This window comes from Saccopteryx bilineata, chromosome 2 (genome assembly GCF_036850765.1).
Source record: "Saccopteryx bilineata isolate mSacBil1 chromosome 2, mSacBil1_pri_phased_curated, whole genome shotgun sequence".
NCBI classification, from domain to species: domain Eukaryota; kingdom Metazoa; phylum Chordata; class Mammalia; order Chiroptera; family Emballonuridae; genus Saccopteryx; species Saccopteryx bilineata.
Genome location: NC_089491.1, coordinates 309,607,265 through 309,624,087, shown reverse-complemented (window position 1 = coordinate 309,624,087; position 16,823 = coordinate 309,607,265). Strand labels below are relative to the sequence as shown.

Here is a 16,823-nt window from a genome sequence, read left to right as displayed (position 1 = left end):
GAGGATAGGGAAGTTGCACGGATTAAACCGCATGGGAGATATTTAAAAGGTCTCTCTAGGGAAGTGGAGCTACTATGACGTGGTAAAATCCCACTGGCTGGCAGACGATCGCTTCTTTCCAAATGGTTCCTGGGAAGCTTCCTTTGGCGGGCTTGATTGTGGGCGGTCCTAGCCAAAGTGGGCGGGTCTGAGTTACCCACACGACCATACCCTATTATCCACTGACCTTACAATAACCATAAGCATATACACATGTATGACCTTCATGATTTTTATTATTTTGTCTACTAATAAATTTATGTAGAATGAGTTATAAAGACCTAATATTATAGAATGACAGTTGGATTAGTTCTGAGTGCAAAATATATGAATATCACTATGAAGCACAGTAAAAGACTATATAGACAAAATTATATTATCTTCCTGTTTCTAAAATGTCCTACCTGTTGCCCTGTGTACAATGCTTTTTTTAATAATTCACTAATTACTATTGAGAATCAGCAGGTTTGTTGGTAAGAAACATAATGAAGCACGTTAAATAAGAAATATAACAAATAATTTGATTTGTTAATATATTCCCAATCATATTTTTCCAAATAATTCAAAATATTTTATTTTTCAAATCTAATTAAATTTATTGGGGTGACATTGGTTAATAAAATTATATGTTTCAAGTGTACAATTATATAATACATGATATGTATATTGCATTATATGATCATCACCCAAAATCAATCTTCTTCTGTCACCATATACTTGACTCCCTTTACCTTTCTACACTCACCCCCTTTCTCTCTGGTAATCACCATACCGTTGTCTGTATCTATGAATTCTTGTTTGTTTTACTTGTTTGTTGCTTTCAGTTTTATATCTTGCATAGGAATTAAATCATATGGCCCTTGACAATTTTATTTTTTACAACAAAGGTAAAATTAGTTGGTAATAAAACCATGGCAGGTAATGTGTAACATTCCTTGTCCAGTGTTTCATTCAGTATCATATAAGATACAGAGGACACAGAAAAAAGAATGACCATGATCGTATCAGTTGAGTAAATTGTAAATATACAATTGTCTCATTTAGAATGATCATTACACATTCTATGAACTAGAACAAATATGTATGGTTCCTTTTTTTATACTAGGTATTTTATTTATACTATATGCATATATTTTATATACATACATTTTACAGAATAAGCATCTGAAAATTAGTGATTTGCCCAAGCAACAAGCTGTGACTTCAAGTCATACTTTCTAAATTGAGTTCCAGAGTATTGTCCAACAATCCAAGGAATTCTTGGACTAAATGAAGGAATTCTTAATTTTGTTCCCAGACTGTATGCAAACTGCTCCCCACTCCCTCTATTTTTATCCCCCTCTGTTTGCATATTGTGAAGAAATTTGGAAAAAAACAAAATCAATATTAACTTTAGGTTAAGGCAAACATGATTCAGAAGTAAAACTAACTTCAAGAAAGATTACCTATTTCAGCATCAAATAGAAATATGTTTAGTGGATTATCAATGCAATGTGAGATGGTAATACATACTCTATCCAGGATTCCTCATCATCTAGGTCCTGGAAGAATTGGAACAAGGCATAGGTCTCTTTCAGTTTCTCATGGTGTGCAGTTGCTAAATTCTGGACATTCTGGAAACGCTTGTTTATATTATCCCTTTTCTCCACAATCTGGTCAGCATTGAAAGGCCCACTGGAGAGCAGATCAGTAGCCAATTCATTCAAGTCTCTGAGTGCATCCTAGGAAGTCAAAGTGTGCTTAGTGAATAGTACAGTAGAGGCATTAAGTAGACTCCCAACTCTCACTGCTGGTTCAGGTTCAAAGACTGGGTCACAGAGATTAATTTTGAAGATAATAAATTTTATATTATGTTCTTTTAACCCAGGTTGAATAAGGGCAAGAGCAGGGGGCAATGTGGATAACATGACTACATTACTCAAATTGTACATTTGGCCTTATATGTCTTGTTCTTCCATCTGATATTTTCCCCTTTATTTGCTTCCTCTTCCCAACTAAAAAGTAAGACCTTGGTGAGCAAGCACTCTGCCCCCAAATGTGACTGCTGTTTATACAGTATTGAATTTGATACATTGATTTATTAAAATATTTAATAATAACTACTCTTAGGTTGGCCACAGAACACATCCAGCCTCTTCTATGTCTATTCAGTCAAACCCTGCTTCCTTGTGATGTCACAGGGAATATTACCACTTAAAAAGTTTTGACATTTTTTTGATGCAGTTGTAAATGGAATTATTTTCTTGGTTTTCCTTTCTGATAGTTCATTAGTATGTATAAAAATGTAACTTATTTCTAGATATTTATTTTTTATTTAGAAAATTAAATTTAATGGGGTGTTATTTTATCTATCTACCTATCAATCAATCAATCAATCATCTATCTATCTAAGTTAGGAAAGGGGAGATAGTGAGACAGACTTCCACATGTGCCCCGACCTGAGATCCACCCTGGCAAACCTGCCTGGGGCTAATGCCTGAATCAACCAAGCTATCCTCAGCAACTGAGGCTGATGCGCTTGGACCAAACCAGCTATCCTCAGCCCCCAGGGCCAATGCTGGAACCAATTGAGCCACTGGTTGTGGAAGAAGAAAATGGAGAGAAGAGGGAGAATAAGAGGGATAAAAGCATATGGCCCTTTCTCTTGTGTGTTCTGACTGGGGACATCCATACACCAGGCTGATGCTCTATCCACTGAGCAAATGGGCCAGGGATTAGATATTTATTTTGTATCTTACTCATTTACTGAATTCATTTATTATTTCTAGTAGTTATTTTGGTGGATTCTTTAGGGTTCCATGTACAGTATCATGTCATCTGAAAAGAATGACAGTTTTACATCTTCCTTTCCAATTTGTATGCTTTTTAGTTCTTCTTGTCTAACTGTTGTGGCTAGGACTTCCAGTACCATATTAAATAAGAGTGGTGAAAGTGGACATCCCTGTCTTATTTTCAATCTTAAGGGAAACACTTTTAGTTTTTCTCATTGAGTATGATGTTGGCTGTAGGTTTGTCATATGATATTTGATAAGATGTTAATATTCAAAATTTATAAAGAACTTGTACAACTAAACAAAAAACAAACAAACAGTTCAATTAAAAAATGGGCAAAGGACCTGAATAGAGACTTTTCCAAAGGAGACATACAGATTAACAGTAGATATGAAAAGATGCTTAAAATCATTAATCATCAGAGAATTGCAAATTAAAACCAAAATGAGATATCACATCACACCTGTCAGAATGGCTATCATCAATAAGTCAGCAAACACTAGTGTTGGCAAGGATGTGGAGAAAAGGGAATCCTTGTGCACTATTGGTGGGAGTGCAGATTGGTGCAGCCACTGTGGAAAACAGTGTGGAAGTTTTCTCAAAAATTAAAAATGAAACTGCCTTATGATTCAGCAATTCCACTTCTGGGAATATATACAAAGAAACCAAAAACACTAATTCAAAAGAATATATATACCTCTACATTCACTGCAGGGTTATTTATAACAGCTAAATTTAGAAGAAGCCCAAGTGCCCATTAATAGATGAGTGAATAAAAAAACTATGGTACATTTACACAAAGAAATTCTACATGGTAATAAAAAAAAGGAAAAGAAAAATCTTTTCTTTGTGTGTGTGTGTGTGTGAGAGAGAGAGAGAGAGATAGATAGACAGACAGGGACAGACAGAAAGGGAGAGAAATGAGAAGCATCAATTCTTTGTTACAGCACCTTAGTTATTCATTGATTGTTTTTCTCATACATGCCTTGACCAGGCAGCTCCAGCAGAGCAAGAGACACCAGCAACCTTGGACTTCAAGTCAGCAACCTTTGGGCTCAAGCCAGTGACCATAGGTCCATGTCTATGGTCCCATGCTTAAGCTGCTGACCCCGTGCTCAAGCTGGTGAGCCTGTGCTCAAGCCAGATGAGCTCACACTCAAACTAGTGACCTCAGGGTTTTGAACCTGAGTCCTCAGCATCCCAGGCCGATACTCTATCCCCTGTGCCACTGCCTGGTTAGGCAGAAAAATAAAATTTTATCTCTTGTGACAGCATGGACAGATCTGGGGAATATTATGCTAAGTGAAATAAGCCAATCAGAGAAAGACAGTACCATATGATTTTATTTATATGTGGAATCTAATGAATAACATAACCTAACAGGCACAATAGAAACAGACTCATAGATATAGAGAACAGACTGATAGCAGTAAGGGGCGAAGGAGATAGGGGGCTAGATGAAAAAGGTGAAGAGATTAAGCAAAAAAATAAATAAATAAAACTTATACAAACAGACAACAGCATGGTAATTACCAGAAGGAAAGGAGTGTTAGGGAAGGTAGAAGAGACTAAAGGGGGGGATAAATGGTGATAGAAGGAGACTTGAGAAGGTGGACACACAAAACAATATACATATGATATATTGTAGAATCATACATTTGAAACTATATAATTTCATTAACTAATAATGCCACTATAATAAGTTCAATAAAATAAAAGAACACATTTGACCTCTTGTCTCTTCTGTAGGTATTTGTATTACCAAATAAGACTGGTAATGTAAAATTCTCCTATATAAAATTAACCCCTGCCAGCATGTTTATCACTGCTGCCAAGGCAATCTCCGCTGCTGGGATTCTTTATTGAATTTACAGAGTGTATATTTTAACTTCATTACATATGTCCTCATTTTATTTTATTTTTTTCTCTCTAATTCTGTAAAATAAACTTTCCATTTCTTTCAAAGACCAGATCAAATATTCAACTTGAAATGTTAATGTTTATTTGCATGCATCAATTAAAAAAATAAGCAAGATAATTTTTAGGATCTACTTCATGGAGTCTTAGAAATTATTTATTGCTCAATGGCCATTGATTAAAAGTGACTGTTGCAATCTCTCTGTACAGCCCATGGATACTATCTGGTTATAATGATTGCTGGCTGAGAACACTAAGGTATGTTTTACAAAACTGTATTCTCAAATGATTTCCTAAGAGGAAACATTTCCATTCTTGGAATAGAATTCCCAGAGAAGTAGAATTCCAACACTACTTACCTCTCGAGCCAACATCTCTGTTTCTAATAGCTGATGTTTCTTGAGCAGATTTCCAGCGGAAGCCAAGTCCCTGGCCTGATCTTTCATGGCCAGCAGTGTTTCTGCCTAAGAATAGAAGAGTAAGCAATAAAAGTGCCAGATTAAGACTATATTTAAAAACAAGGTTAGCAACTGTGCCCCCACACTTCTCCTAAGAAGAGTTAAGGAAAGCATTCAGGAATAAATCTGATTATCTGATAAGCATTTATTAAGTTCCCATGCCTTCACCACTGCCAGGTGCAATTACCTCTGAAAGCCAGAACTCAAAGTCCCGGATGCCTGTGTTGAACCTCTGTTGTCGACTAGCCTCATTGAGCTTCTGCCCTTTGTCAGTTGTCCTTTCAAGCAGGTAGTCCCACTGTTTCTTCAGCTTTTCAAGTTGACCCTAAACCCCCCAAATTGAGAGATCATTATGATCTTTAGAATCCTGGATCCTATAACAACTTGAAAGGATAATACAAGAAGTCTGTGAAAGTAGAGATTAACTAAAATTTTCCAGTACTTGACTATCATATGTTTTAAATCAATATGCTTAATCTGAGAAAACAACAGGAGATATTAGAAAAAAGTTTGAAGAAAGGGTACTGGACTGCTTACAGGGACTGATGCCTAGGTGTCAAAAAGTCTTGGCAGTAGGAATATAAAATGTAAAACAAGTATGATAATGCTTAAGAATTAAGTATAAAACTTTCTTGGAGTTCTAGGTACCCAGTGTGGTAGGAGCAATAAGATCTGAGCCTCACTGTTTTCCTCTTTCCTTGTGTAACAATCAGAGGAAAGGCTATTAACCAGAGAACATATTCCATATCCTTACACATGGAAACAAGAAAAGAGTAAAAAAGTTCTCTTCATGTGACTTTGTAGAGCAAAACCCATGCTGAGCAGAACCCCTACTTTCATGGTCTCTTCATTGCCATCACATGTCCTCTGTTCAATCAGGGAGTTCCCCAAGTTGATGACTCCTTCTACTTGCTCAACTCGGCCATTGACCTCATTTTCAAAGGTCTGGTGCTTCAGGTATTTCCTCTGAAGAAAAAGAAGAAACAAAGTTACCCTCTCATTTAGGGAAACAAAAAAAAGGTAACTTTTGTTTAAAAGAAAAAGCTAATATTTCTATCATAACCAAAGTGATGACGGTTTCTAAAGAACACACTCCACATTAGACTCCGAAGTCTCTGAGGACAGCTGTAAGTAATCACAACAGTACGATAGTGTTCAGTATAGGGAGATGACTATTCATCTAACAAACTGGGTGTGCTAAAATTTTTTAATATTCCTATTTTGAGCTTGCCTGAATGTTGGTAGGGTCTTTGTAGGATTCATCACAGGCTATGGGTAGCATTTCACTGATCCATTCTTCCAGGTCTTCGAGGTCACGGTTGAATTGTTTCAGGTCAGCATAGGATCCCAGTTTTGTTCTCTCAGCAATCAGCTGTGCTTTGAGAGCCTTCCATCTGGAGAGATGGCTAGATTACTCTCTGCCCTCTGTCCTTCCCTCAAGCTCCAATGGCATATCCATGAATCTTCCCATTTGCCAATCTGTTTGTTCTCTCATTTATATATTTATGAGTTGTGTATAACAGTTATATATTATTATATATTATATTTCATATGTTACATTATTATATATATAATAAACATAACATGTGTTATATCAAACATAGTCTCATTATTTTTAGATACAAAATACAGTGGTTAAGTCAGGTAATTTTTAAAGTAACTTCCATGTTATTCATTCTGTGAGTTTAGATCACAAAGTTTTCCAAAGTGTCAAGATAGTTTAAGGCATCTACAAATAAAAAGAACTCAGTTTTACCCCCATGCTCAATGCTTGCAAAGAGGTCATCTTCCTGTAGCTCAAAAAATAATTACTCAAGTCTGACCTGTCTAACACCCGTTGGAGCCGAGTAGCAATCTCTTCCTTGGCATAGTGATCATCAGCTATGAGCCGCTCAGCAAAATGTTCCAGCTCAGTGATCTTCTCTTCCTATTTTTTTTTTTGAGAGAGAGAGAGAGAGAGAGAATCAGATATTTGGAGATTATACCCTGGTACAATGTCAGACTCTCTTCTAGAAAAGAACAGAAATATCCTTGGGACTTTATGAAGGGAAACAAAACCAGGACCAAGAGATAAATAAATGCCTTACAAGGAGGTGGATTTTAAGTCAACAAGAGGAAAAATATTTATAATGACACTGAGATGGACTACTTGTATGGTACTGAGTTTCTTTCTTTGACACTTCCCATGGCCATTGTAGAGGGTAATTCCTGCAATGGACATGAAGCTTGAATAGACAGTGTACAAAGTCCCTTCCAGTTCTAAAATGCAGGTTTTTAAAGGTTGGACTTAAAGTAAGAGAACCCAGTGTCACATGTGACTTGGATTAGACTAAGGGAAAGTGTCAAGCTGCCCTATTTACTAACCCAAGAATTTCCTGTAAGAAGTAAATGGGAATACTTTTATATCATAAAACCACATGCATATGTAAATTTTCTGTTATTATTACTAATAGTTATTTTTAGAATCCTTATATTAATTGTTATTACCTGGACAGTGATTGCTTTATCCAAATCATCACGTTTCTTCATCAAGGCTTCCAGACTCTGTAAGGAACCCTTATCATCTGACCTCAGGAAATTCTCACGTGCCACCATCCAGCTCTCAGCCTGATCACAGTTTCCTTGGAACAGCTATGCGGAATCAAGTTAGAGATATATGGAACATTACTCCTTCCTTATCCACACTTTCATTTTCTATAGTTTCAGTTACCCAAAGTCAATCATGGTCAGAAAATATTACATGGCAATTCCAGAAATAAACAATTCATGAGTTTTAAATCATGTGTCATTCTGCGTAGAGTGATGAAATCTTCAGACATCATGCTCTGTTATGCCTAGGAAGTGAATCAGCCCTTTGCCCAGTGCATCCATGCTATTATATAATTCCCAACTGTTAGTCACTTAACTGTCTTGGTTATTAGACTGTCATTGTATCAATGGTGCTTTGTGTTCAAGTAGCTCTTATTTTATTTAACTTTCAAATAACTTTTATTACAGTCTATTATTATAATTGTCCTTTCTATAATTAGTTATTATTGTTAATCATTTTACCGTGCCTAATTTACGATTTAGACATTCATATAGATATACAAGTATATGTAAGGTTTGGTACTAACTATGGTTTTAGGCATTCACTAGGGGTCTTGGAACATATTTCTCACAAACAAATGGGGGACTTCTGTACTGGATCTTTTTACATTTTTTGTAAACACATTTTATGTTTTTATATAAGCTATAGTCCATTCTTAGGGTGCTATTTCTGAAACCCTAACCCTAGTTAAAACTGGTTACTATTTATTTAAGACTGGTAAACATTCTCCCTTCAGGGTAACCAATAACACTCTCACTCTTATCCTTCAAAGCATTAATTACTTCTTATTCTTAAGCATCAAAACATTCATATATTTTGTTTTATTAATAATCATCTTACTGTACTAGGATAATCTGTCAACTTGTCTAAATATACTACTTTAAAAAAAAGGAAGCACATTAAAATTTCTGGAGATGACGTCAGAGTAATGGTGGCATGAGAAATACTTGTGATCTCTCCCCTTGAAATTTCAACAAATTGAATAACTATTACACAGTAAAAAAAAACCCACTTGCAATTGCAAGCATACCTAAAAGATCCACAGACCGAATGGACTATAGGTGGGACAGGGTGAAAGGAGGGGTGGAACATAAAGTGCATTCGTGGTGGGCTTTGGAGGGGAGAAGAGACAAACCTGGAGTGACTGTTTTTTTTTTTCTCTGCTGGACTATGAAGAGTTGGGAGGCTCAGGATCTTTGAATTTTGCCTGAGGGGTATGAAGAGGGAAACTCAGAGTGACTGGGTATCCTTCTGCTGGGAAGAGTGGTGATATAGAGGGGCAGAGGGGGAAATAAACTAAAGCAGCCAAAGCATGGGGTCACAGACAGCATTCCTGTGGTCTGCCCACAGCCTATGCTCAACAGAGATAGAGAAAGGTAAATTGTAGTCCCCCATCCTCCTAGATCCTGCCTCCCTCATCTCATATTACTGAGAGTGGCAGAGACAAATCCCATAGCTAGCTCTCCAAAGCCACTCTCTCCCCTGAAGAACAGAGTTGCTCCACATGCAGTCCCCAAGATCTGTCAAAACATGGGAAGGAGCTCCAGAAGCCTGAAATCACCATTGCTAGAGCTGTTAAGCCAGAAACCTGAAGCCATTGAGCCAAAGCCATAAAGCAAAGCTGTAAAGTGCTCACAACACACCCCACCCACCAACGTGACTGTGGCCTCGCCTACATCATTGTGACAGCAACATCTCAGCAGAGGAGAGCCCAGAAACTTCACAGAGCTAAAAGTTGTAATACAGTAACACCTACAGGAAGAAACCTCTTAAAACCAAAATTAATTTTGCCATTTTTCCTCTGTTTTCCATTATTCTTATTTTTTCTTCTTATTCTTTTTTCCTTATTTTTCTTTTGAATTTCATTTTCTTCATTATTATAATTTTTTGTGGGTGTTTTGTTTTTGATTTTATTGTTTGATTTTAATCTTTTTTCTTGTGGGTTTTCTTCTTTACTTATCCTCATTTCTTAAGTTTTTTATAGTAACTTTTATTATAATTTCTTATTTTTTTGGTTGTTTTCAGTTAGGGTCATTAACTATATTTCACTCAAATGCCATCAAGGGGGAATAAATCAAATAACATGGCTATACAAGACAGAGATATAGTTCAGAAAGAAAATAAAAAAATATACAAAAATAAATCTCTATCGTATGAAAGCCTCAGAGTTAAATTATAGAGAATTCAAAATTAAAGTTCAAAAATACTCAACAAGATACTAGAAGACACTAATAGACAATTAATTAGCTCAGAAAACAAATTAATGAACAACAACAACAAAATTCTCACCAAGGAGATTGAAATTTTAAAAACAGAGATAAAGAATTCAATCTATTAATTGAAGATTGAGCTAGCATGTTTAGCTAATAGAACAATCAGAGTAAAAAATCAGTGACATGGAAGACAGGCAAATAGTGATGCTACAGAGAGAAGATAAGAAAGACTCACAAGTTAAAAAAACAGAGAGCTCTATGAGAATTGTCTGACTCCATCAGAGAGAGCAATATAAGAATAATGAGCATATCAGATGAAGAAGAGAGGGAGAAAGGAATGGAAAGCCTATTCAAACAAATAATTGATGAGAATTTTTCAAACCTATGGAGTTATAACCTTGAATTGAAGAAGCAAACAGAATGCTGAATTACCGCCATCCAAACAGACCTACTCCAATGACATCATAATAAAATTGTCAAAAATCAATGACAAAGAATCCTCAAGGAAGAACATAACATACAAAGGAAAGTCCATTAAGTTATCATTAGACTTCTTGGCAGAAACTCTACATGCCAGAAAAGAGTGGACTCAAACATTCAAAGTACTGAAAGAGAGAAATTACCAACCAAGAATATTATATCTGTCAAGGTTATCGTTCAGATATAAAGAAGAAATAAAAATTTTTACAGACATAAGAAGCTGCTGGATTTTATCACCAGAAAATACCCACTTCAGGAAATAGTCAAGGGTGTGTTATTTGACCAGACACAAAGAACAAAACAAATCAAAACTAAAGTTAAGCTCCAACAATGTTACAATAAAAACAAAGATAATCTGTGAAAACAATAACATAAAAGGGGAGAGGATAAAGATCTGCAGTAGCAAAGGAGGATAGACTGCAGAAGCACTCATAAGACAAAAGACTCCTGTACATAGGAACATTTTTCTCTTAATAACTTAAAGGTAACCACCTACAAAGAAGCCACTACTGAAACACACAGTTTAAAAAATAAAGAAACAGGGGAAAGAAGTATAAAATACCATCAAGCAAAAACAACTGACAGGAACACAAAAGAGAAAAATCAAACAAGATACAGAGCTACCAGAAAATAAAACATAAAGCAACCATAAGAAATCCTCAAGTGAAACTGATAACAAAATAAACAGACAGCCAACTAAATGGGAAATGATATTTTCAAACAACAGCTCAGATAAGGGCCTAGTATCCAAAATATACAAAGAACTCATAAAACTCAACAACAAACAAACAAATAATCCAATAAAAAAATGGGAAGAGGCCCTGGCCAGTTGGCTCAGCGGTAGAGCGTCGGCCTGGCGTGCGGGGGACCTGGGTTCGATTCCCAGCCAGGGCACATAGGAGAAGCGCCCATTTGCTTCTCCACCCCCTCTCCTTCCTCTCTGTCTCTCTCTTCCCCTCCCGCAGCCAAGGCTCCATTGGAGCAAAGATGGCCCGGGCACTGGGGATGTCTCCTTGGCCTGTGCCCCAGGCGCTAGAGTGGCTCTGGTCACGGCAGTGCGACGCCCCGGAGGGGCAGAGCATCACCCCCTGGTGGGCGTGCTGGGTGGATCCCGGTCAGGCGCATGCGGGAGTCTGTCTGATTGTCTCTCCTCGTTTCCAGCTTCAGAAAAATACAAAAAAAAAATGGGAAGAGGACATGAATAGACACTTCTCCCAGGAAGAAATACAAATGGCCAACAGATATATGAAAAGATGCTCATCTTCATTAGTTATTAGAGAAATGCAAATCAAAACTGCAATGAGATACCACCTCACACCTGTTAGATTAGCTATTATTAACAAGACAGGTAATAGCAAATGTTGGAGAGGCTGTGGAGAAAAAGGAAACCTCATCCACTGTTGGTGGGAATGTAAAGTAGTACAACCATTATGGAAGAAAGTATGGTGGTTCCTCAAAAAAACTGAAAATAGAACTACCTTATGACCCAGAAATCCCTCTACTGGGGATATACCCCCCAAACTCAGAAACATTGATATGTAAAGACACATGCAGTCCCATGTTCATTGCAGCATTGTTCACAGTGGCCAGGACATGGAAACAACCAAAAAGCCCATCAATAGATGACTGGATAAAGAAGATGTGGCACATATACACTATGGAATACTACTCAGCCATAAGAAATGATGACATCGGATCATTTACAGCAAAATGGTGGGATCTTGATAACATTATACGGAGTGAAATAAGTAAATCAGAAAAAAACAGGAACTGCATTATTCCATACGTAGGTGGGACATAAAAGTGAGACTAAGAGACATTGATAAGAGTGTGGTGGTTACGGGGGAGGGGGGAGAGGGAGAGGGAAAGGGGGAGGAGCACAAAGAAAACTAGATATGGCCCTGGCTGGTTGGCTCAGTGGTAGAGCGTCGGCCTGGTGTGCAGCAGTCCTGGGTTCGATTCCCGGCCAGGGCACACAGGAGAAGCGCCCATCTGCCTCTTCACCCCTCCCCCTCTCCTTCCTCTCTATCTTTCTCTTCCCCTCCTGCAGCCAAGGCTCCATTGGAGCAAAGATGGCCTGGGTGCTGGGGATGGCTCCTTGACCTCTGCCCCAGGCGCTAGATTGGCTCTGGTCGCAACAGAGTGACACCCTGGAGGGGCAGAGCATTGCCCCCTGGTGGGCAGAGCACCGCCCCCTGGTGGGCGTGCCAGGTGGATCCTGGTCGGGCGCATGCGGGAGTCTGACTGTCTCTCCCTGTTTCCAGCTTCAGAAAAATACAAAAAAAAAAAAAAAAAGAAAGAAAAAAAGAAAGAAAACTAGATAGAAGGTGACAGAGGACAATCTGACTTTGGGTGATGGGTATGCAACATAATTGAACAACAAGATAACCTGAACATGTTAACTTTGAATGTATGTATCCTGATTTATTGATGTTGCCCCATTAAAAAATAAAATTATTTTAAAAATTAAAAAAAAAATTCTCAAGTGTCAATAATTACACTAAATGTAAATGGACTGAACTCATCAATAAAGAGGCATAGAGTAGCAGGTGGGATCAAAGAGCATATGCTGGGTTCAAGAGACACATCTACACTGCAAGGACAAAAGTTGACTCAAAGTAAAAGGTTGGAAAATGATTCTCCAAGCAAATAATATCCAAAGAAGATCAGGTGTAACCATACTTATATCCAACAATGCTGACTTCAAGACAAAAAAGCTCACCACAGACAAAGGAGCACATTTCATAATGATAAAAGGGAAATTATATCAAGAAGATATAACAGTTCTTAATATATATGTGCTGAATCAGGGAACACCACAATATGTAAGATAGCTACTAACTGATATAAAAATAGAAACAGACAAAAATACAATCATGTTTGGAGATTTCAACACACCACTGATAGCTTTAGATAGATATTTCAAACAGAAAATAAAGAAATATCAGCTTTAAACAATACACTAGACCAAATGGACATAATAGACATTTATAGGACTTTTCAGATTATACATTCTTTTCCAGCATGCATGGAACATTCTCAAGGATAGACCATATGCTGGGCTACAAAACTAACATCAACAAATTCAGGAAGATTAAAATTATACCAAGCATATTTTCTGACCATAAAACTTTGAAATTATAATTCAACTCTAGAAAGGAAGTAAAGTAACCCACAGAAATGTAAAAATTAAACAACATACTTCGAGAAAATGACTAGGTCAAAGAAGAAATAAAAGAGGAGATCAAAAAATATATACAGACAAATGAAAATGACAGCAGGACATAACAAAATTTCTGGTATGCAGCAAAAACAGTTATAAGAGGAAAGTTTATATCATTACAAGCTTACATAAAGAAATGAGACATCTGAAAAAAAACAACCTTACATCACATATTAAAGAACTAAAAAAAGAAGAACAAAGGCAACCCAAAGTCAGCAAAAGAAAAGAAATAGTAAAACTTAGAGCAGGAATAAATAAAATAGAGAACAAAAAAATTATAGAAAAAATTAATATAACAAAAAAGTTGTTCTTTGAAAAGTTCAATAAAATTGACAAACCAACTGCTAGACTCACTAAGGAAAAAAGAAAAAGGACTCATATAAACAAAACCCGAAATAAAAAAGGAAAGATTATCACAGACATCACACATATACAAAGAATCATAGTAGAATATTGTGAAAGATTATATGCAACCAAAATCAGTAACCTAGAGAAAATGGATCAATTCCTACAACTATACAATCTTCCCACATTGAGTCACAAAAAAGTGAAAAACCTAAATAGACCTATAATCAGGGAGGAAATAGAAACAATGATCAAAACCTCTCTGAAAACAAAAGTTCAGGACCAGATGGCTGCACTAGTGAACTCTACCAAACATTTAAAGATTTGGTACCTACCGACCCTTCTCAAAGTGTTCAAAAAAATAGAAGCACCCTGGCCGGTTGGCTCAGTGGTAGAGTATCGGCCTGGTGTACAGAAGTCCCGGGTTCGATTCCCGGCCAGGGCACACAGGAGAAGCGCCCATTTGCTTCTCCACCCCTCCCCCTCTTCTTCCTCTCTGTCTCTCTCTTCCCCTCCAGCAGTGAGGCTCCATTGGAGCAAAGATGGCCCGGGCGCTGGGGATGGCTCCTTGGCCTCTGCCCCAGGCGCTAGCGTGGCTCTGGTCGCAACAGAGCAATGCCTCAGAGGGGCAGAGCATCGCCCCCTGGTGGGCGTGCCGGGTGGATCCCGGTCGGGCGCATGCGGGAGTCTGTCTGACTGTCTCTCCCTGTTTCCAGTTTCAGAAAAAAAAAAAAAATAGAAGCAGCAGCAATGCTCCTCAATACATTTTATGAGGCCAACATTACCCTGATACCAAAACCTGGCAAGGACAACACACACACAAATTACAGACCAATATCGCTAATGAATACAGCTGCAAGTATCCTAAGCAAAATACTAGGAAATCAAAGACAACAATACATTTAAAAAATTATCACAATGAAGTGGGATTATTCCAGGAACACAAGGATGGTTCAACATACAGAAATCAATCAATGTAAATACACTACATCAACAAAACATAAAACAAAAATCATATGATCCTAGAGTGACGTCACGGAAATGGCGCCGTGAGAAGCGCGTCCGACAGCTCTCCCCTAAATCACAACAAATTTATCAACTAGAAACAGAAAAATTTATCCTCGGAGCATTCCGGAGTTCCACACAAACTGAAAGCAAAAGGACTGTTATCACTTGAATCTGAGAGACGAGGGTGTGGAGGAAGCTACCGCAGCGACGCTCCTTCAAGCCGCGAGGGAGTGCGCCTGTGGTGAGTCAGCCCATATACTTGGGAACCGCGAGCCGCCACCGCGAGCCGTGAGCCCCCGCGAGCCGCCACGCCACGAACCGCCACCGCCAGCGGCCGCCACGAGCCGCCGCAGCGAGCCGCCGCGAGCAGCCGAGCGCGCACCCGGTCTGGGTGAGCACCGCTGACGTTCCCAGCAGCCCGCACACTGCGAGTGGGGGTCGCCGGCCACCGGTGCCCGGAGCGCCCCATTCGCGCGCCCAGGGTGCCCTGCTGGCCTGCACACCCAGGGGGCTCCATTATCCTGCGCCTGGTGCGGTCCAGCCGCCAGTGGCGGGGCGAGCAGGAGAGGCTTGGGAGATTCTCTCCGTGGGCGGGGCACCTCACCCAGCCATTCGAGCTAACAATCAAGCGTTGGGGGAGGGGCGCGCGCAGGCAGCCTAAAATACCTTCGGAAGCACAGATGCGACCCAATCACTGAAATTAGCTTAACCCATAAAATCTGCGCACCCTCGGATCTAATTGATAAGATCTCTCTCAGTTCAGCGATCCAAGACAAGAGGCGTGATATTTTTTAGTGCCTCTCGCTAAAGGGGCGGGGGCAACTTCTGATTGATAGAACCTCCATATTCAGGGATAAACGCTAACAAGAAGGACTTGGCAGATAATAAGGTCTATACTACACTAGTCGCAAGCAGAGACTAGTGCCTCTTCTTCCCTGCAAAAACAGGCTACAAAGTGTGGAAAGCCTGGGTTGAGAGGTCCAACTAAATGATAGGCGCTGAACAGTCACCTTGACAACAATTGACTCCCACCCCCGCCTGATTACACTGGAGGCCCTGACTCTCAGAGCCTTTCCCAAAGCCTTGCACTGAGTGGGGATAGAGTGGGGATTTCCCAGCTCTTTGAGCCTCTTACTCCCCAGGCAGAAGCAGTTGCAGCCTTATAGCTGGATCACCAGGCTGCTAATTCAGAAAGGGGGGACTAGGAGAGAGAATCCAGGAAAGCAAACTCTCTCATCGTTGGACCCTGCAAACGCCAACAAGCCTTTACTTCCAGCAAGACTAAAGCCAATTATATGACATTGCCATAGAATCCCATCAACTGCAAATCCCTACCTAAGAGTGACACAGGGGCAGAGCCTGGGGTACAGAGTCACTGACTAGGAAGAGGGAGAGAAAAGAAAAAGGAAGAAGTTAACCTCTCAAAATCAAGAAAAACCCACAGACTTTACAACTTGATCCACTAATTTTTTGTTGTTGTTGTTGTTTGTTTCTTCTATCTTTTTGCCTTTATTTCCTCCACCTCGGTCCTTCTATTCTCTGCCCATCTTATGCTTCCCCTTTCTTGAACTACACTATCCATGAGTGTTGCATTTTATTTTTCTTCTTCATCCTCACCCTCCTTTAAGGTTATACTCCAAAACACTTAACTCTCACTCTCTCCTCTTTTGTTTTTTTTTTGTTTTGTTTTGTTTTGTCTTGCTTTATTTTGTTTTTTTCTCCTCCTATTTTATTTCTTCCTTCGTTTTTCTCTTTTTCTTATTTTTTCCTTTCTATTC

General features: G+C 38.8%; 1 protein-coding gene across 1 annotated transcript in view; it reads right to left on the bottom strand.

The window, feature by feature from the left end:
* The window catches only part of SPTA1 (spectrin alpha, erythrocytic 1), a 161,685-nt gene that overhangs the window by 41,523 nt on the left and 103,339 nt on the right, over nt 1-16,823 (bottom strand). Inside the window, exons 30-36 of the mRNA XM_066255179.1 lie at nt 7,674-7,817; nt 7,010-7,113; nt 6,418-6,580; nt 6,021-6,152; nt 5,374-5,511; nt 5,088-5,192; nt 1,552-1,760 (exon numbers count right to left, since the gene is read on the bottom strand). Coding sequence (XP_066111276.1) covers nt 1,552-1,760; nt 5,088-5,192; nt 5,374-5,511; nt 6,021-6,152; nt 6,418-6,580; nt 7,010-7,113; nt 7,674-7,817 — 995 coding nt within the window. The remainder of the gene's footprint in view (nt 1-1,551; nt 1,761-5,087; nt 5,193-5,373; nt 5,512-6,020; nt 6,153-6,417; nt 6,581-7,009; nt 7,114-7,673; nt 7,818-16,823) is intronic.